Source organism: Enhydra lutris, unplaced genomic scaffold (genome assembly GCF_002288905.1).
Source record: "Enhydra lutris kenyoni isolate GAN:26980312 unplaced genomic scaffold, ASM228890v2 scaffoldscaffold22, whole genome shotgun sequence".
Classification (NCBI taxonomy): domain Eukaryota; kingdom Metazoa; phylum Chordata; class Mammalia; order Carnivora; family Mustelidae; genus Enhydra; species Enhydra lutris.
Window position 1 is genome coordinate 41,362,676 of NW_019154106.1, and position 20,048 is coordinate 41,382,723.

At 41.1% G+C, this 20,048-nt stretch overlaps 1 protein-coding gene across 4 annotated transcripts in view; it reads left to right on the forward strand.

The window, feature by feature from the left end:
• LOC111149707 (HPS5, biogenesis of lysosomal organelles complex 2 subunit 2) overlaps positions 1 to 20,048 on the forward strand; it is a 47,243-nt gene that overhangs the window by 17,222 nt on the left and 9,973 nt on the right. For 2 of the 4 annotated variants that reach the window (XM_022506933.1, XM_022506934.1), the window contains exons 7-18: positions 1,023 to 1,235; positions 1,720 to 1,791; positions 6,367 to 6,455; positions 9,966 to 10,144; positions 10,606 to 10,764; positions 11,547 to 11,733; positions 12,398 to 12,521; positions 13,765 to 13,914; positions 15,242 to 15,319; positions 15,817 to 16,394; positions 19,081 to 19,201; positions 19,397 to 19,552. In XM_022506933.1, coding sequence (XP_022362641.1) covers positions 1,023 to 1,235; positions 1,720 to 1,791; positions 6,367 to 6,455; positions 9,966 to 10,144; positions 10,606 to 10,764; positions 11,547 to 11,733; positions 12,398 to 12,521; positions 13,765 to 13,914; positions 15,242 to 15,319; positions 15,817 to 16,394; positions 19,081 to 19,201; positions 19,397 to 19,552 — 2,106 coding nt within the window. Of the gene's footprint in view, positions 1 to 1,022; positions 1,236 to 1,719; positions 1,792 to 6,366; positions 6,456 to 9,965; positions 10,145 to 10,605; positions 10,765 to 11,546; positions 11,734 to 12,397; positions 12,522 to 13,764; positions 13,915 to 15,241; positions 15,320 to 15,816; positions 16,395 to 19,080; positions 19,202 to 19,396; positions 19,561 to 20,048 lie in introns of all 4 variants that reach the window. The other 2 variants (XM_022506936.1, XM_022506935.1) reach the window with 2 other exon arrangements.

A 20,048-nucleotide genomic window follows, 5' to 3' on the forward strand; every position in this document is an offset into this window, starting at 1 on the left:
CATCATGATCTCATGATATGTACCGTTCTTACAGTTTTTCATAGTACGCAGGTACACTATGAGGTTATGTTTGATTCACGAAACAAATAAGTACAGGGATATTTATTGAATTATATCTAAAATCAGCTTGTAAATTCACACTACAGAGCATATTAGATCATTCTCTAATAGAGGAGTTTGAGTATATGGAACACTGCAGTGCGTGATCAGTGCTTTCTGTAGGCCAGATGCTGTGCCTTGAAATTCAACTAAAGAGTAAGAAATGGCTTTTGTCCTAAAGAAAGTCATAATCTGTTGTTCTGATATACACAATTGCCATATATAATGTGGTAAGCACCCAGGGAAGCATGGAATTCAGCTTATGGGCATCAAGGAAGTCTCTCAGAGGAAGAATGGTGTAATGAAGTCCTGAAGAATAAGTAAAGCAGATTTTAGGAAGAGACCTCTTTATGTTGTCACCTTCCATGTTCTCAGGCAGTATACTGAGCTCTTCTATTTAGTTCATGTACTCATCAGGAAATAGTGTTCAAGGTTGCCATGTTTCAGAAGGACTTGGCCTTTTGAAGAAAGAGTGAGGAGTTTCCTGGGTGTCGGCAGTGGGGACGGCTGCGAGACAGGGTGGGAGAGGTAGCTTAGCAACTCCCATGGAGAGTCCACCTTTTACAAGGTGATTAGGGATGGATTTTTTTAAAATAACTTTTCAGTAAGATTTAAGGATGTATGAAATGGTTGGCTGGCACTCATTTTGTAGATTTGAAAGGGGATTTCAGATAGAATTGTGAGCCCCTATTCTGTGGGTAATAAACTGAGTACTAATGTGACTTTGCTTCCTGTTGTAGAAATAGTCAATGGCAGGTCAAAGCTAGAGCCCTGTTTTGACCTTTCCAAGGTGCTGCTCTTTCCAGTATACTGCTACTATGGATATAGAGAGGACATTATGGCCATGCTGCTTTGTAGTACCATTGTTTTTAATTTTTTTTTTTAATGAGTAAACTTGCTTTCTTTTCCTTTTTGGGAATCAGAGAAAAATTTTGGAGAATTGGAAGCAAGGACAGAGATGGAGAATACGGAGCTTGTTTCTTCCCTGGAAGATGTTCTGTGGGCCAGCAACCCCTAATATATTGTGCTCGCCCTGGCTCCAGGATGTGGGAAGTGAACTTCGATGGGGAAGTTATAAGTACACATCAGTTTAAGAAACTCCTCTCTTCACCACCTCTCCCTGTGATTACCCTAAGGTAATGATTTGTGTGGCTGGTAGGGACTATTTGAGGAGTTTACGTGTAGGAGTTGGGTTGAAATCTCTGATGTTCTAGATTAATCTAGAATAAAATCTAGTTAAAGATTTTATTATGCCTTCTAAGAGTGAAGCAGAATTTTTTTTTTTTTTTTTTTGGAAAGAGATCACAAGTAGGCAGAGAGGAAGGGAAGCAGGCTCCCCGCTGAGCAGAGAGCCCGATCCAGGGCTCAATCCCAGGACCCTGGGATCATGACCTGAGCTGAAGGCAGAGGCTTTAACCCACTGAGCCACCCAGGTGCCCCTGAAGTAGAATTTTTATTAAAGATTTAGAGAAACCAAAAAGTCCTAACCAGTTATCTTTGGTATAATTGAAGTAGATTGAATAAAGGTAGATGAATTAGATGCAGCAAAACTTTTCCTATGTAGGGAACAGGATACTTTTATGTTGTGATTCAATCATTAACAGACTGTTTACTTCCTAGATCAGATCCTCAGTATGATCATACAGTTGGGTCCTCCCAATCTTTGTCTTTCCCCAGACTCTTGCACATTAGGTAAGTTTCTCCTTTTGAGCTTTCAAAAAAAAACAATAATGAACACTTTTTCTCTTTGCTGCATGTTCACAGGCGGTTAGCTTTTTTTTTTTTTTTTTTTTTTTTAGGATTTTATTTATTTGAGAGTTTAAGAGTGAGTGTGAGAGTGAGGAAGAGAGAGAGAACCAACCAGGGGGAGAGACAGAGGGAGAAGCAGACTCCCCACTGAGCAGGGAGCTGACGCATGGCTCCATCCCAGGACCCCAGGATCGTGACCTGAGCCAAAGGCAGACAGTTAACTGACTCAGCCATCCAGGTGCCCTGGCAGTTAGCGTTCCTTCTTTCTTTTCTTTTTTTTTTTTTAAAGATTTTATTTATTTATTGACATACAGATATCACAAATAGAGAGGCAGGCAAAGAGAGAGAGGGAAGCAGGTTTCCTGCTGAGCAGAGAGCCCGACGAGGGGCTCAATCCCAGGACCCCGGGATCATGACCTGAGTCAAAGGCAGAGGCTTAATCCATTGAGCCACCCAGGCCCCCGGCAGTTAGCTTTTTAAAAGGTTTTTGGATTTAACTGTTTTTGAGAATTTAGGAAATGCCTGTTACATGAAGTGTTCTAAGAGGAATATAAAGATCATGGATGTATGTTGCTTTTTTGGGTTGCAAATTGATCTCAACCAGTTGGACAGTCTGTAATTATCAGGGAACTTCTGATAATTAGAGCTATGAACTGTTGATACTCTTTCTTTCATAATCTCTCCTTTCTGCTGGGAGGTTACAATGAAAGCAAGTTTCAGACTGAAGTCAGCCACACATAGATATGTTTCTTAGCAGGTATGCACAAACCTAATTATAGAACTTTTTCTTCTAAGCTTGGGAAACTTTCAGCTCTGTGTCCTTTAGTTGCTCTGACAAGTAAGTACCTTGCATGAAAGATCTGCTTGAAGCACGTTCAGCCATATTCTAACTTTTTTTTTTAAGAGTTTATTTATCTATTTGGGGGGTAGAGCACAGAGGGAGAGTGCAAGGGAGAAGCAGAGCCCCTGCTGAGCAGAGCCGAATGTGGGCCTCAATCCCAGGACCCTGAGATCATGACCCAAACTCAAGGCAGATGCTTAACTGATTGAGCCACCTGTGTGCCCCACATTCAGCCATATTCTAACATTGGGGTTCAGCTAGCCTTCCAGTTGGATTAGGTGCAAAAGTCCACTAAGTGGCAGCACAGAGTGCCACTAAAGGCCGGGTTTGCTGAGTCTTACACCTTGTTCTGCCAATGTTACAATTTCCACCCAGTCTGTGTGTCTTGAACTCATTTCATCGATGGATATTATTTCTAGTATCCCTTAGGTTAATGCATAAGATCTCTAATGCAGATTCAGAGAATGTTATTTAGAGGTTTTATAGAGTAGTCTGATTAGATTCTTTCATCAAAGGCTAACTAACTGCTCTTATAATGTGATTAAAAAAAAAAAAATACTCTTGGGGCGCCTGGGTGGCTCAGTGGGTTAAAGCCTCTGCCTTCGGCTCGGGTCATGATCTCAGGGTCCTGGGATCGAGCCCCGCATCGGGCTCTCTGCTCAGCAGGGAGCCTGCCTCCTCCTCCTCCTGTCTCTCTCTGCCTGCCTCTCTGCCTACTTGTGATCTGTCAAATAAATTTAAAAAAAAAAAAAAAAAATCTTTAATAAATAAATAAATAAATAAAAATAAAAATAAAAAGACCAAAAAAATCCCTCTTCCTTTATGGCACTTATTATGACTTATGATTACATATTCATATAACATTTACGCTTGTTTTACTCTTAGTAAGTGCTGTGTGTCTGTTTTGTTCATTATATTCTTCTCAGTGCTTGGCCTAGCCTCTGGCACATGACAGACGTGGGCTGACTGTGGTGTGATTGGTGAGGAAGCCCTTTACCCAAGAGTATGTTTTCTAACGGCAAGGCCACAGTCGCTAGGTTCTCCTGGTAGAGTTGTTCTTTGAGTTAAGCTATTTAAAGCTCCTGTTATAGTCTCTGCCATAGCATACAAAGCCCTTGATGATCTGGCTCTGCCTACTGCTCAGTTTAAGTAGTAATTAATGCCGGTTTGAAGCCTCTGCTGACTCTTCCAGCAGGATGAGATTAGACACTTATTCCCAGGCACTATTGTCACACTTTGTTGATTCCTCTGTCACCACCAGTTTCACTGTACCACGAATATCAATCCCAGCACCAGATTGTCAACTCCTTTGCTCTGGGCTTGGTCTTAGGCACACAGAAGTCTCTCAAATAACAGCTCAGTTAAAGAATTCAGTGAAGATTTTTTTAAAAAACATGAGTAGAAAGGCTTTTTGTTTCTGTTTCTTTTTTTCCCCCTACCTCTACACTTGTGTCCAGTGGTAACCTTTACTATTACACCCACAAATCCCAAAGGAAGCAAATTTATATACTTTGTTTTCTTTAGGGTAAACAGTATTACTTTCCCTTCCTTGGACTTGCAGTGCTCTTAGGCTGTGTCCTAGTCTGTTTATTATCAGTGAAAGGACAAGAGGATAAGTGACCTGTAAATTGCAAAGTATCAGCTCTTACCTAAGCTCCCCTCCTAAGATTTCCTAAGGAAGCTGAGTATCAAAGTTTAGTGTCGAAATCATTTTGTTTATCTACTCAGGGATCCTTTGGCTTCTTATTTTTTTTTTCTTCTTTGGCTCCTGAAGGTAACCTTCTGGTTTTTCTTCCTTTAGATTAGCATTCTGACCATTTCTTCCATCTTTGTGTCAAATATTATTTTCTCATAGGGACAGTGACCTGGTCTTATATTGACAAAATGTTTAATATTTGTGTGAGGACCCAGTTCCTATTAAATATCACTCCTGGTGTTTCATAGCCACATAGTACCATTTTTAGTACTCTTGGGAGTATAAATTTTAAAAAGGTCCCTGTTTTTGTTTTTGTTTTTTTCTAATTTATTTATTTGTGTGCATGTGCAAGCACAAGTTGGGAGGAGGGGCAGAGGGGGAGAGAGAATCTCAAGCAGGACACTCCCCCACCTCCCCCACCCCCCTGCTGAGCATGGCGCGTGACACAGGGCTCGATTTCATGACCCAATATCACAGTCTGAGCCAAAATCAAGAGTCGGATGCTTAACCAACTGAGCCACCCAGGCGCCTCAGTGTTCCTGTGTTTAAGATTATAATTTGTTGGAGATGTGGTATTTCGACACAAAGTGAGGGTTGCAGCAGTACAGTACATGACTAAGTACCGTATGGACACGGGGGACAGGAAGTAGGGTGAGCACAGGAGGAAGAACAGTTGCCGTGGGCTCTTGGAGGATCCCAGAGGGGAGTAGCACTTCTGTGATCCTTGGGAGGCCGCTGGAGTGAGCATTATAAGCTGGGACGCCCTGACTGAGGGGAAGAAGCAGAGATGACCCATTGGTATCTGAGAAACAGTAGCAGCCTTGAGAAAGAGTATACAAGTAAATACAAGCAAAGGGGTATGCGAAGAGATGAGCAGAGATGGAGAGTACCAGAGGACTGGAAAAGCTGGCCCAGGAAAAGTGCAGTGTCCCAGAGTCCAGGGAGGTTAGATTCAGGAAGGAAGGAACAATCAGCAGGGCTGGCCCCTGCTTGAGCATCAAGAAGAAAGGAAATAAGGAAGAGTCATTTGGTTTGGCACTTAGGAAATTTATGACTTTATGAAAATGCAGTTATGTGAAGTAGTCCAGATTCTGGGTAATAGTTGGTGGATGGGTCACTGAGGGTAAATGAGGGAAGAAGTGGGATTCTGTGAGGTGTAGAGAAAAAAGTCCAGCTCTTGTAGCCAGACTGTGGTTGGGTGTAATATTTCATCTCTCCAAATTTCAGGTTTTTTGTTTTTATAAAATAGGGAAAAGCACATCTGTCTTGGTGAGTGTCTACAAGCTAAGATAGAGACTTTGATAAAGCTCCTGGCAGATGGTTGATGAGTTTTTAACATTTTATTGCCTGCACACAACTAAGGGCATCAAACTATTACCATCCCCATATGTGGCTCACTAGAGCAGTGATTTGTGGTGGTGTGTTGTCTGTTTTAAATGTGCCCTTTTCATACCAGTGGTGGGAAATTTAGATGCTTTAACAAACATTAGGTAAAATACCAACCTTTTCTTTTTTTAGAAGGTTTTTAGTGTATGTATCTAAATTTTTCCCAGTTTGGTGCCATATTATGCTATTTTTTTAAAGGACTCTTGTTAGGTGTTATGACTTGACTAACTGGATCACTGTTGTATTTTCTTTTCTTTCTTTCTTTTTTTTTTTTTTTTTAATGTTTTATTTATTTATTTGACAGAGAGATTGACAGCCAGAGAGGGAACACAAGGAGGGGGAGTGGGAGAGGGAGAAGCAGGCTTCCCGCAGAGCAGGGAGCCCGATGTGGGACTCGATCTCAGGACCCTGGGATCAGGACCTGAGCCAAAGGCAGACACTAATGACTGAGCCACCCAGGCACCCCTGTTGTGTCTTCTTTCTACAATATTCCTTTAATAGCTGATGTGAGCATCTGAATTCAGGGAATTAGATCATAAATTTCTGTATCCAAGCAAACTAGAATTCTCTTAACTTCTTCCCTTTTCTTTTGTAGTGAGCACTGTGTGCTGACTTGGACAGAAAGAGGAATTTATATTTTCCTTCCTCAGAATGTTCAAGTTCTTCTCTGGAGTGAAGTCAAAGGTAATTACATTTTTCTTCCTTATGTAATTTATTTTATTTTATTTTTAAAGATTTTATTTACTTATTTGAGAGAGAGAAAGACTATGAGTGGGGTGAGGGGCAGGGGGAGAAGGCTCTCCACTGAGCAAGAAGCCAGATTGAAACACCCAGGTGTCCCTTTCCTTATATAAATTTTAATCTCTTGTTTGTGAAAGATTCAGTGATCTTAAGAGAATTCTCTTGGAGTGTGAAAAGTAGAAAAATAGACTGAGGTGGTGTTTCTCTTTAAGATTAATGTCAGGGGGTGGCTCAGTGGGTTAAAGCCTCTGCCTTTGGCTCAGGTCCTAATCCCAGGGCTCCTTGCTCAGCAGGGAGTCTGCTTCCCTTCCTCTCTCTCTGCCTGCCTCTCTGCGCACTTGTGATCTCTGTCTGTCAAATAAATAAATAAAAATCTTTAAAAAACAAAAAAGATTAATGTCAGGGGTGCCTGGATGGCTCAGTCAGTTAAGCATCTGCCTTAGGCTTAGTTCATGATCCCAGAGTCCCGAGATCAAGCCCCATGTCAGGCTCTCTACACAGTGGGGAGTCTGCTTCTCCCTCTACCCCTCACCCTGCTCGTGCTCTCTCTCTTACTTGCTCTCTCTCAAATAAATAAAAATCTTTAAAAAATAAAGATTAATGTCATAGATGTTGTCCATTGTAATGTATTTCCCAAGCATGTACTTGGGAATTTATGTTCAGTTATTCAGTTTTTCATGGATAATTTTATTTTTTATTTATTTATTTTTTTAAGTAGGCTCCATGGACAGAGCCCAACATGGGACTTGAACTCAGAACCCTGCTGAGATCAAGACCCGGGCTGAAGACTCAGCTGCTAAGCGACTGAGCCTCCCCCAGGCACCCCTTCATGGATAATTTAAAATATAATTTTCACTTATTCTTAAATATTAGTAACCACTGCTAAAGATTGAGTGGGTTAATTTTTTCCTTCTAATTACCCTGAATCTTTATCCGCATTAGAAGTCTTGCTTTCGCTTCCATTTTGTGTCTTAATAGTTTGGGGTTCAGAATCCTTGTGGAGGGGGGCACCTGGGTGGTTCAGTCAGTTAAGTGTCTGCCTTCTGCTCAGGTCCTGATCCCAGAGTTCTGGGATCGAGCTCTGCATTGGGCTTCCCTCTCCCTCTGCTTGCGGCTCCCCCTGCTTGTGCTCTCTCTCTGTCAAATAAGTAAATAAAATGTTAAAAAAAAAAAAAGCCTTGTGGGACTAACATTTGGGTTTTTTTTTTTAGTTTAAACCAAAAATGGGAGAAATCTTGCATCATTAGCATTGCTACTCAGTATATCTTTCTGGAATCATTTTCTATTGCAGAAATATAAGAAAGAGGAACCCTTACTTCCTGACCTGATTAATACTGATTTCTTGTGGTTTAAGTTGCTAAGGTTGTCCCTCAAAAACAAGATTGTTTTTTAAAAATTGACATACAGGGGCGCCTGGGTGGCTCAGTGGGTTGAGGCCTCTGCCTTCGGCTCGGGTCATGATCCCGGGGTCCGGGGATCGAGCCCCGCATCGGGCTCTCTGCTCAGCAGGGAGCCTGCTTCCTCCTCTCTCTCCCTCTGCCTGCCTCTCTGCCTACTTGTGATCTCTGTCTGTCAAATAAATTTAAAAAAATAAATAAATAAAAATAAAAATTGACATACACACTGTGTGAGTTTAAGGTGTATACAAAGTTTTGATTTGATACAGTTATATAGTTAACCCTTGAACAGTGTGGGACTTAAGGGGCACAGACCCGGGTCCTGCACAGTCGAAAACCTGCATGTAACTTTTGACTCCCCCAAAACCTAACTACTAATAACCTGGTGTTGACCCAAAGCCTTGCTGGTAACATCAACAGTTGAGTAACATTCTTTATATATTATATGTATTATTTGCCATATTCTTACAAGAAAGAAAGCTAGAGACGAGAACATTATTAAGAAAATCATAAGAAAGAGCAAATACATTGACTATACCGTATTAATTGAAAAAAATTCGTATATCCATGGACCCGTGCAGTTCAAACCCATGTTGTTCAAGGATCAGCTTTATATTGCAATATGATTACTGTCTTTTGTGATGAGAACTTTTAAGATCTAGTCGCTTAGCAATTTTGCAATATATGGTACAATATTGTGAACTGTAATCACAATGCTGTGTGTTAGATCTCTAGAACTTATCAGCTAATTGCAAGTTTGTACCCCTTGACCAATATCCCCCACCCCTCCAGTCCCTGGTTTTCACCATTCTTCTCTGCTTCTACTTGTCCTGCTTTTTCAGGTTGCACCTATAAGTGAGATCAAAAACTAGTTTTTTAACTCCTTTCATGATGTTCTGCCAAGATAGGTATTTTCTCATGAACTGTTGATGTACGTACTGTGTTAAAATCTGTTTGTTTCCATCAGATTGTAACTCAGAAATGTTGTCATCTGGTCTCTGATGTCGAGTGCTCTCTTAAAGCCCCAATTTCTTTTCACAGAAAGTAGCATTTTATTTTACTTATTTTATTTTACCATTACTATTTTTTTCCATTTATTTTATTTTATTTCTTTTCAGTGTTCCAGCATTCATTGTTCATGCACCACACCCAGTGCTCCATGCAATAATACATGCCCTCCTTAATATCCTCCACCAGGCTCACCCAACCCCCCACCCCCTGCCCCTCCAAAACCCTCAGTTTGTTTCTCAGAGTCCACAGTCTCTCATGGTTTGTTTCTCCCTCTGATTTCCCCCAACTCACTTCTCCTCTCCTTCTCCCAATGCCCTCCGTGTTATTCCTTATGCTCCACAAGTAAGCGAAACCATACCATTAATATTTTTAATTCCGGTAGAGTTAACAAGCAGTTTAATCTTAGTTTCAGCTGTACGATATAGTGGTTCAGCAGTTCTCTACATCACCCTGTGCTCACCACGACAATTGCCCTCCTCAATCCCCACCACCCATTTCTCCCATCCCCCTACCACCCTCCCCTCTGGTGACCATCAGTTTGTTCTCTGTAGTTAAGAGTCTGTTTCTTGGTTTCTTTCTCTTTTTCCTTTGCTCATTTGTTTTGTTTAGAAAGTAGCATCTTTCACATAGAATTTTAGAGAAGAGAGATGTGTTTTTGTTTTTGATCTTTCTAGAAGTGTCTAAAATATTTCTTCATTGAATTGTAAGTATAATAGCAATGAAATTCAGGCGAGCCAAACTCAATATAAAAAATGAATTTATTAGGGGCGCCTGGGTGGCTCAGTGGGTTGAGCCTCTGCCTTCGGCTCAGGTCATGATCTCAGAGTCCTGGGATCAAGCCCCACATCCGGCTCTCTGCTCAGCAGGGAGCCTGCTTCCTCCTCTCTCTCTGCCTGCCTCTCTGCCTGCTTGTGATCTCTCTGTCAAATAAATAAATAAAATCTTTTAAAAAAAATGAATTTATTAGAATAATTTCCATCCTTACCAACATGGAGAAGGAGTATGTGATTAATCTTCTGTGTGTTCACCCCTGTGGGTTTTGTAGATATTCAGGATGTAGCTGTCTGCAAGAATGAGCTGTTCTGTCTGCACCTCAATGGGAAAGTCTCACATCTTTCTCTGTTGTCTGTGGAACGCTGCGTGGAACGCCTGCTGAGGAGAGGCCTGTGGAACCTGGCTGCTCGCACTTGCTGTCTTTTCCAAAATTCTATTATTGCCGGCAGAGTGAGTCAGAGTGCTTACCTGTTCACCTGGGTTGTTGGAACCGCCCTAGTTTGCAGGAGTGGGCTGCAAAGTTGCCTGTCTTCATTAGCCCTGTCTGTATGACCTACACATGAAGCAGCAATAAATCCCTAATGGAATCTTGCCAGACAAATCTAGAGGTGGGTGGTGGGTAAGAAAAAGGGTATACTTCCCACTGAAGAAAAAAAAATTGCATTTTCTCAGAAACTTCGTTGAATTTCAGGCGTTGTTTTAAGGGGGTTGATTGTGTGTATGGTGACTCTTAATTCTTAATTCCTAAGATAATTCCCATTAAGTCTTTCTTGAGCTTATTAAACGTTTTTAAAGCACCTTTGAGGTTTTATGGTCTCTGTTAGACATTTTTCAGCATATTGGCCATTGAATTTAGATTTAGTTATAAGTAGTAAGCTGTTCTATTTGGTTTCTGCTTACCCTTTCACTAGGGAAGAAAATCTTTGACTGTAGATAAATTGGAGCATTTGAAGTCTCAACTTGACGTCACAACCTACAGTGATCTTATTTCTCAGCTGGAAGAATTGATCTTAAAATTCGAGCCTTTGGATTCAGCTTGCAGCAGTAGAAGAAGCTCCATTTCGTCACATGTAGGTATTTTTACTTTTTAGAAGGTCTATCTGCACATTAAGGTTTCTCTTCCTTAGGTTGTACGCACATATCTCTTCAGATCCCAGAGCTTATCTTCCTTTCTATATAGTAGATTTGGGGCGGGGGGAGGGGTGCCAAGACGAGGCTTTCTTTCAGTTGTTGGGCGGCCCTCCTGAAGCAGCCATTTAGGTGTGTGTTGGAGCCATATTTTGTTTCATCATCATTTATTTATTATGTTCTGTTTCCCGACGTACCTCCTATAGCCTCCAGTACAAGTTCAGTTGCTCTTAATCTGTGATGCTTTATCGTAATTGGAGTCATAGTGCAGTTCAGGGTTATGTCCCTGCAGCCCCGTTCTCACTGCTGGGATTCACGGACGCAAGCTAGGGAAACATGGCAGTATGTGAGTGTGAGCCAGAGGCCAGGGACCTAAACCTTGCTCGCCAGCTGGTTCTTTTAAACCAAAATTGTTGGGGTGCCTGGGTGGCTCAGTTGTTGGGCATCTGCCTTTAGCTCAGGTCGTGATCTCAGGGTCCTGGATCTGAGCCCCGCATCGGGCTCTCTGCTCGGTGGGGAGCCTGCTTCCCCCTCCCTCTCTGCCTGCCTCTCTGCCTACTTGTGATCTCTCTCTGTCTGTGTCAAATAAATAAAATCTTAAAAAAAACAACCTATCATTGTTACTGACTTGCTACCTACTTGTATTGGTTGTTCTCTTAAAAAAACCATTTTTGTGTTAAAAAGTAAAGTTTCACTTTGATTTTTTGGGGGTTCTTATTTTTAGGAAAGTTTCAGCATCTTGGACTCTGGTATTTATCGTATCATTAGTAGTAGAAGAGGCAGTCAGTCAGATGAAGATTCTTGTTCGCTTCATAGCCAAACCCTCTCAGAAGATGAGAGACTCAAAGAATTTGCCTCACATCAAGAAGAGGACCCACCAGATCAGTGTTGGGGCTCACACGGAAATGAAGGTAATGATGACGTGTTTTGTTGGTTGCCGACAGGAAGTAGTTATTTTCTGTGACTTCTATTTGCCAGGATTAACTTGTGCATCAAGTTTTCTGTGTGGAGTTAATAATTTTTATTATGTTGATAGACTTTCCATGTAGATCTACTTGCCACTGGAAGAATGGGTTTATGTTTAGTTGTGTTTTCCCCCCCTCCTGTTTAGGTTAATGTTGATATAGTCCCTAATTTTGATCATGCATCAGAGTCTTGGAAAAGTTAAAGAAGGTCATTAACCAATGGAGTAGAACAGTTTTATCTTGACTAACCAAATTATTTTCCATCAGGAATGAAAAATTACTACAGTTTTGGGGGCCATTGCCTTCACTTTTCGATGTTCGAATATTCCTGTGACTGAACTGTTGAGAAGAGATAATAGAGACTGTAAACCTTCCTTTTTGACTTATGGGGATTCAGGGTTAGTAGGAAAATGAAGGTACCTGCCTAAGTGTTTTATATGTGGACCATCCCATGCATCTTGTAAACTTGTGTTCTGCTCATTCGTATCTGGGTCAGTTGTGATTTGGTATGGAACCCTTCATTTCCTTTGGTTTATTCATTTCAAAAATTTTTTTAAAGATTTAAATGATTAAATTTTGTTTCTTTGTCCCCCCCCATTCCATTTATCAGACAGTGTTTCCCATGTTCCCGGGACATCTGAGACAGATAAGAATGAAACTTTTCTCCCCTTCAGCATTCCGCTTTCATTTCGTTCTCCATCTCCTCTTTTGTCTCTTCAGGCTGTCCGGGAAAGGTACGTTAGTCCTGTCACAGAATCCCGTTTCTTGCTTCCCTTCAGTTGTTACGTTAGGTGCTTTTGTGCTGAGAATGGAAAGACATTTTTAAAATTAATTTATTTATTTTTAAAAAGGGTTTTATTTATTTGAGAGAGAGAATGCACCTGAGTGAGAGAGAGCTGGGAGTGGGAGTGGTATGGGGTGGGAGGTACAAGTGGAGGGGCAGAGGTAGACGGAGAAGCAGACTCCCTGCTAAGCAGGGAGTCTGATACCTATGCAAAGACTAGGAGCTTGGTCCCAGGACCCTGGGATTTTGAACCAAGCAGAAGGCTGATGGTTAACCGACTGAACCACCCAGGTGCGCCTGGAAAGACATTTTCAATGAGAAAAAAAAAACAAAGTCTCTAGGTTATTTCTCATATAAACTCTTATCGAGGCTATTAACTTCTCATTTCCATCTTGGGCAATGTAGCTTTCCTCTTTGAGTAGTTGGATGTTTGAGTTGTTTTAAAATGTGCTCTCCACCCAAGAAACAGAGCAAAAGTTTGAAAAATCTGTTGTTTTCCTTTTCCCTGATAGGAACAGTTTCCATATATCGTTATTCATCTCTTGATCCTTTCTCAGTTTAGGCTCAGAATTGGAGACTCTTTGGAGGTCTTTCTCACTACTCTATGGGCCTAGAATTGGCACTTGAGTTTGAGAGAAAAGATTTTGTAAAGTTTCTTAACTGCTTATCTGAGTCTCCCTGGATACAATTTTATGTTTTTTGTTTTTTAATTTTAACTTTAATTCTAGTATAATTAACATACAGTGTCCTATTAGTTTCAGATGTATAATATAGTGATTCACTTACCAGCTGCAGTTTTGCTTATCCTTGGAGGATATGTTGTGACTAGTTAGCCACTGAGTCTCATGGAGAAATTCTATTATTTCTCTGGCCAGAATGGGGCAGGTGATCATATGGCCTCCTTTGCCTAAGTTGACAGAAACCGTGTAGACATAGCTGGAGTTAAAGACGTTTCCTTTAGCACCAAATCAAAGCAGTTTAGTAAAAGAAGTGACTCCTTACTATACTGTAAATTTTATGTGGGCCTTATATGAAATTTGTGGTTGATTAGGGAAGTTACTATAAGCATAGTCTTTATTAAGTCCAGATTGCCTTTCTAGGACTAACAGGAACAGAGCACTCAGGTACTGAATTTTTTGTTTTGGGGAGTAATGAGGTTTTTTCATATTAGTTTTTTGGTATTTGACTTCCAGCGTTTCTAGTTTTGTACGTAAAACTACTGAGAAGATTGGCACCCTTCATACAAGCCCTGATCTGAAAATAAGACCAGAACCCAGAGGTGAGGAGCAGTTATGTGAAGAGGAGATGAGTCCAGTCACCTGCCCAAAGGAAGACGACACTGAGTAAGCTCTTGCATATATATCTGGGTAAATTCTAGAGGACTCAGCTGTCATTTTGAAGAAAGGCTTAGACTCTGTGCTATTGAGAAGGCACACATATAACCCTGTTCATTATAGATTGTGTAGCTCATAAAAAATGTGAATACCATTAAGTAAGTGTTAGAAAATGACACGAGTCATTTTTTTTGTTTTTTAAAGGTTTTATTTATTTATTTGACATGGGGTGGGGGGTGCGCAAGAAGGGAGAGCGATAGGCAGAGGGAGAGGGAGAAGCAGGCTCCCTGTAGAACAAGGAAGCTGATGCGGGGCTCCATCCCAGGACCCTGGGAACATGACCCAAGCTGAAGGCAGGTGCTCAGCTGACTGAGCCACCTAGGCACCCCCTCCATAGCACATCTTTTGAGAGAGTTTTAATTTAGTACCTCTTTCATCTTTGCCCTGCATAAACTCCCAACCTCCAAATCTCTTCAAACTTCTGGGATGTTAGAGTATTAGATTAAGAGGATGACCAATGATCAAGACTCTGTGCTTCTGACTAGTATGTGACCTTGGGTAAGTCACTAATGCTCTCTGGCCTGTAGTGCATTTTGGTCTTGTCATGAACCTTCTTAGGGTATGCTGGTGGCGTCTTCCTTATGAATGGAGTTGTAGCAGAGCCCTTGCTCTGGCACAGTGTGAAGTGTGTCCATCTGGTCTCCGCCTTAACACATAATTCAGGGGATCTGAGCATTAGAAGCGTGCAGGCTCAGCATTTACCCAGGGATTGAGAGCCCCACAGGCCCAGTGTATGTAGACAGTCAGATGAAACAGAAGAGTTTGGCGAATCCATGTATATATCGGAAAAACAGTACAACTATAGCTGTGGCCTTGAAAGGAGCCCTCAGTGTGACCTTAGCCCCCCCTTTCCAGCCTCATTTCCAGCCACATCCTTCCAAGTGCTGTAAATTCCAGTCCTGTCAGAGCACTGGGTGGGGATACTTCACTGCCTTTCTTTCTTTCACCTGCACTATCCTCCCTCCCCACCCCCATTATTCTTCTGAACTCACAAACTGCCTCCTCAGAATAATAATTGCTTTCATTGTGCGTTAATAGCACAATGTTTGTGTTGCTCTTTCGGATTTGCTTTATTCTCATTTGTAGTTAGTTGTTTGCATACCTTTCTTTCTCACTAAACCTTACTCATCTTGAAGCCATAGACCATTTTTTAATACTCCTCTGTTTGTGTCCTGTAATATTAATATTAAGTACAATATTTGCCACTTAGTAAGCACTTAGAAACATCTGTTTAAGGATGCGCTAATCCCCTGTAACTCTTTTCATACTTTTCTAGGGACAAAAAAGAAGTAATTAGTCAACCTCTGGAGGAAGACAAGCTCCAAGAGCTCAAAGTAGCAACAGCAGAAGCAATGTGAGTATTTATGAATGAGAGAGTTTTCTAATGAATGGGAATGACTTTGAGGTCATCAGTAGTGGTTCTGAGACAGTGTGGGGCAGAGGTAGTCTCATTTGCAATTGAAATTCAACAATTAGTATTAAAGTTAGCACTCTCTGTATTGTCATCTTGCTGAGATAATTGTTGAAGAGTTGAAAAGTAACATTTATTCCTAAGAAATGTTTCATCCAGTAGGTTTGTTTAGCATGAAATAATGTGTTTTAAAAAAAAACACGTGGAACGTGGGATTCCCGGGTGGCTCAGTTGGGCATCTGCCTTCAGCTTGGGTCATGATCTCAGGGTCCTGGGAACAAGCCCGCGTCAGGCTCTCTGCTCAGTGGGGAACCTGCTTCTCCCTCTCCCTGCCTCTCTGCCTACTTGTGATCTCTCTGTGTCAAATAAATAAATAAAATCTTTAAAAATATATAAAAAACACATGGGGCATAAATTTCATATTTGTCTGTGTCGCACAGGACCAAGCTAGAGGACCCACTGGTTTTGTTTGAACCCACGTCTCTGAGGATGATCTTACAGGAGTGGCTCTCGCAGTTAGAAAAAACGTTTGCCACGAAGGACTTTACAGTTATTTCAGATACTGGCAACTCATCCATGACATCAAACCAGGATATGCTGTCATTTGAAGAGTCAGAAAAGGAAATGTTAGATGAAAACAGTGAAAAAGAAAAGGGGGACTCTTTAGGCAATGAAGAAAATGTTGCTCCAACAGCGTGTGAATCTACAAATAGTCCGAGGGAGCCCTCGGATGACCTTTTCCAAGTATGTTCTCCGCGCAGCATAGCCAGCTGTCTTCGGAAGGACCTGGCTGAACTGACAACGTTGTGTTTGGAATTGAATGTGTTGAATCCTGAGACCAAAAGCGCAAGTGGACATGTGGACCACACTTCGCAACAGTCCTGTCCTGGAAGTCTGGCTTGCCAGTTCATAAAGAAGTATTTTTTTCTCCTGGACTTGAAAAGAGCAAAGGAGAGTATCAAGCTTAGTTACGCTAACAGTCCTGGTGTTTGGGATACTTTTATTGAAGGACTGAAAGGTAATAATCAGATTGCCTTATCAAATAGAAATTAGTACAGAGCACAATAGCATCTTAGCATGTTCACATTTAAAGAAAAAGAGTGAAGTACAAAATCACTTCTATTCTGGCCAACCCTCTGTTTCCCACTCAATTTAATTTTTAATAGTTCTTCAAACATTGATTTCATTTGCAATGGTATTATAAGAAATTCATTTTATTTCATGCTCAGTCATACTCAAAAAATGTACATAGCAGTGTTGAAGAAGTTGGGTTTACCATAAAATGTTTTATAAATGTATAAATAGAAAAACAAAATCCTTTATGTAACTTACTAATGCAGAGGTAATCTATGCCATTTATTGAGTACTTACTGTATGTCAGGTATAAATATTTCAATAGGCATCATCTCATTTCTTCCTTATAAATGTCTTCAGAGTAGATGGTGTTATTCCATTTAACGGGGTAAGAAACGGAGGTAGAGAGAGATTGTAATAGTTGAGTAGGCTGAATTGCTGAGTAAATATCTCCTAATAACTCAGATACAGTAGAAGTATATTTCTTGCTCCTGTCACTCCAGGACAGGTTCCAGGCGAGTGGGAAGCTCTCTTTCATGTGGGTAATCCAGGGTTCAAAGTTTCTATCATTTCTTTGAACTCTGTCTTCCTTTGGGCTTGTGATTGAGGATGGATTGCTATGTCCCAGGGAATGCATGTGGAAGGGGCAGACATGCTGTGCCCTCTTAGAGGCCTGATCTTGTAGTGCCTGACATCTTGTGTTTTATGTCCCATTGGTGAGAATTCTATCACATGGTTTCCCTATTCGCGAAGGAGAGTGGGAAATGTAAGCTGTCCAGGTGTCTAGAAAGAAAGGAATGGTAGGGGCTAATAGCTTGTCTTTCTGCTTCAGGGATTTTGGTGGGCAGGCAGCAGTCTCCATTTCACACTTGACTGAAAGTGTGTGTCATCCTCCTGTGGAAACCAGCTTTCGTACCTCAGACCATGTATGCTCTTTCCACTGTACGGTCCCATGTTTTGGAATAATTGATTTAGACTGGAAACACACCTTTCATTCATTACCAAAAGCTAACAATCACAAGTACCTATAGATTTTTATATTGTCTTTATAAACTTAAAGACCTTCTGGTTTTCCAGAAACATGATCTGTGGTTATTGTTCTGCTTCAGTTCACATTTAAGAGTTAACAGCATACAAAATGATTTCAGTTTCTTTCTCTGAGTTGAGGTAGACTTTTATGTTAAATAAGAAAATTTATTTCTCTTCCACTAGGTTCAAATGTTTCGCGTTATTACTTAGCGGAACTTTGCAATATCTGTCTCTTATGTGATCATACTCAACCCTGAAGAGAGTCTCATCAGCCTGAGTGGTGGTTAACTTATTACCAGAGCTGGAGAGAGCCAGTGGGTTGGGTGCTTTGAGGTGATGCAGCTGCTTGCTTGACTTCAGGGGGAGACGTTTGGCTTAGCCCCCACCCAGTTACAAAGCTTGCCCTCTCGTCTCCAGCTCTAAATGCTGGCTGCCTTCTCTGAATTTGTCCAAGTACTTACTGCCTGACACAGTCATATAGACAATAATGAAACTGTGGAATGATTTTCAAAAACCCGTGTATCAGAAATGGAAGGTCTGGTTTTCAGAGAGGATCTGAACAGGTTCCACCCTTTTGCTAGTGATATAATTAAGGAAAGCAGCTTTTGGAGCTGTTCTTGGGGATTTGTCTTCAGAGCCAGGTGAAAACTACTTTGAAAAACTCATTTCAAAGGCTCCTGGCTGGCTCAGTCAGTGGAACATGAAACTCGAAACTCTTGATCTCTGGATTCTAAGTTCGAGCCGCACGTTGGGTGTAGAGATTACACCCAACTTTAAAATCTTTTTAAAATCTTTTTTTAAAAGCCCTCACCTTAGATTCATGTGTGCGTGTGTGTGTGTGTGTGTGTGTGTGTGTGTGTGTGTGTATTTTTAAACTACAAGTAGTTTAGCTAGGTCATAACTCACGCTTTTCTTTAAATGACCTGGCTATAATGGATGGTTATTAAAAATAGGTGAAATTTTAAGTTAATTTATTTTGTCCAAGAAGTTCGAGCACGGGCACTGGTTCTAGGAAAAATGAGAAATTTGGCCTTGATGGTAGATATATAACATATATGTGTTAGACACACACACACTGTTGATTTAGTATATAACATATATATTCTAATATATGTTATCCTTATTTGAGGGTGATAGTGGCTTATATTATTGGTTATATGTTCTTATTTAAAAATTGCAATGTGCTTTGCCTCCCAATTTGATTTTAAGGTCTTTATTTTTTTTTTAAGATTTTATTTACTTATTAGAGATCACAAGTAGGCAAGAGAGGCAGGCTGTGGAGGGGGGGGAAACAGGCTTCCGGCTGAGCAGAGAGCCCGATGCGGGGCTCAATGTGGGGCTCGATCCCAGGACCCTGAGATTATGACCAAGCCGAAGGCAGAGGCTTAACCCACTGAGCCACCCAGGTGCCCCTAATCTTAAGGTCTTTAAAAGTAGGCTTTGTGTCTTACTCTTTTTTGTCAGTCCTTCAGTGCTTAAACATTGTGCCATGCACCCAGTAGGTCCATGACTAATGATTGTTGAATGATTGAGTTTATTGTGTTGAACTGAATACTCAACAGCTATGAGATGAAAGGAAAAGGGTGTGCTTTATCTTTCAGAAATGGCAAGCTCCAATCCTACATATATACAGATGGAAGAAGGAGACCTATCAACAAGAATAAAGTTATTGAATGACTCAGTTCCCTTTGACAATCCTTTGTTGATTGCTCATGCTACCCGGTAAGTTGTCATGTATGTTGTTTATATGAATAAAGCACATATTTTTTTGTTTGTGTCTTAATCTCTAAAGTTTTACTCAGTCGCCTGGTGGGCAGTTTCTTGTTGTTTTTATTTCTCATAAGTGCTTAGATGATGTAACCAAGTTACATCATCTGGTTGAAGTTGGGGACTTACTTGTTTTGTTTTTAAATGCAGATTGTATGAGAGGTTTGGAGAATCTGCCCTTCGGTCCTTAATCAGATTTTACCCATCTATCTTGCCTTCGGATGTCATGCAACTTTGTCATCATCATCCTGGTCAGTTTTTGGCCTACTTAGACGGTCTGGTGAAATCAAGGCCTGAAGATCAACGGTGAGAAGGCGAGAACATTTGCAGATTCCCCTTTGTGTTGAGGGGATATTGTTTCCCTTGTAGAAGCCATTGTAATGTTTTTACTGCCAACTGCCACGGAGCTGAGGTCCCTACCATGAAAGAGGGTGATTGTAGTCATTATCTTTCTGTCACAGTCCATTGCACACACCATAAATGTGCGCAGACTACGCTTCTCTTCCTCCCTGCTCAGGGATTCTCAGGTGACCAATAAGGTGATTTTATTCTTAGTATAAAATTAAAGCCCTGCTTCTGGTCCTCTGCTAGGGCAGATAAGCTTCTTTGTTGTCAGGGCTGGTGAGTGCATTTGTTGCCCCCTCTTTACTGATAATATCCCATCTTTTGTGGGATCTCATCTTTTTGTGGATCTCAGTTCCAGTTCTTTATCCCTTTTTTTAGATCGAGGTCTCATTTCCTATTTCCACATGGCCCTTGGTTGTTGAAACTAGCAACAGCCCCCCCCCATCACCCCTTTTTA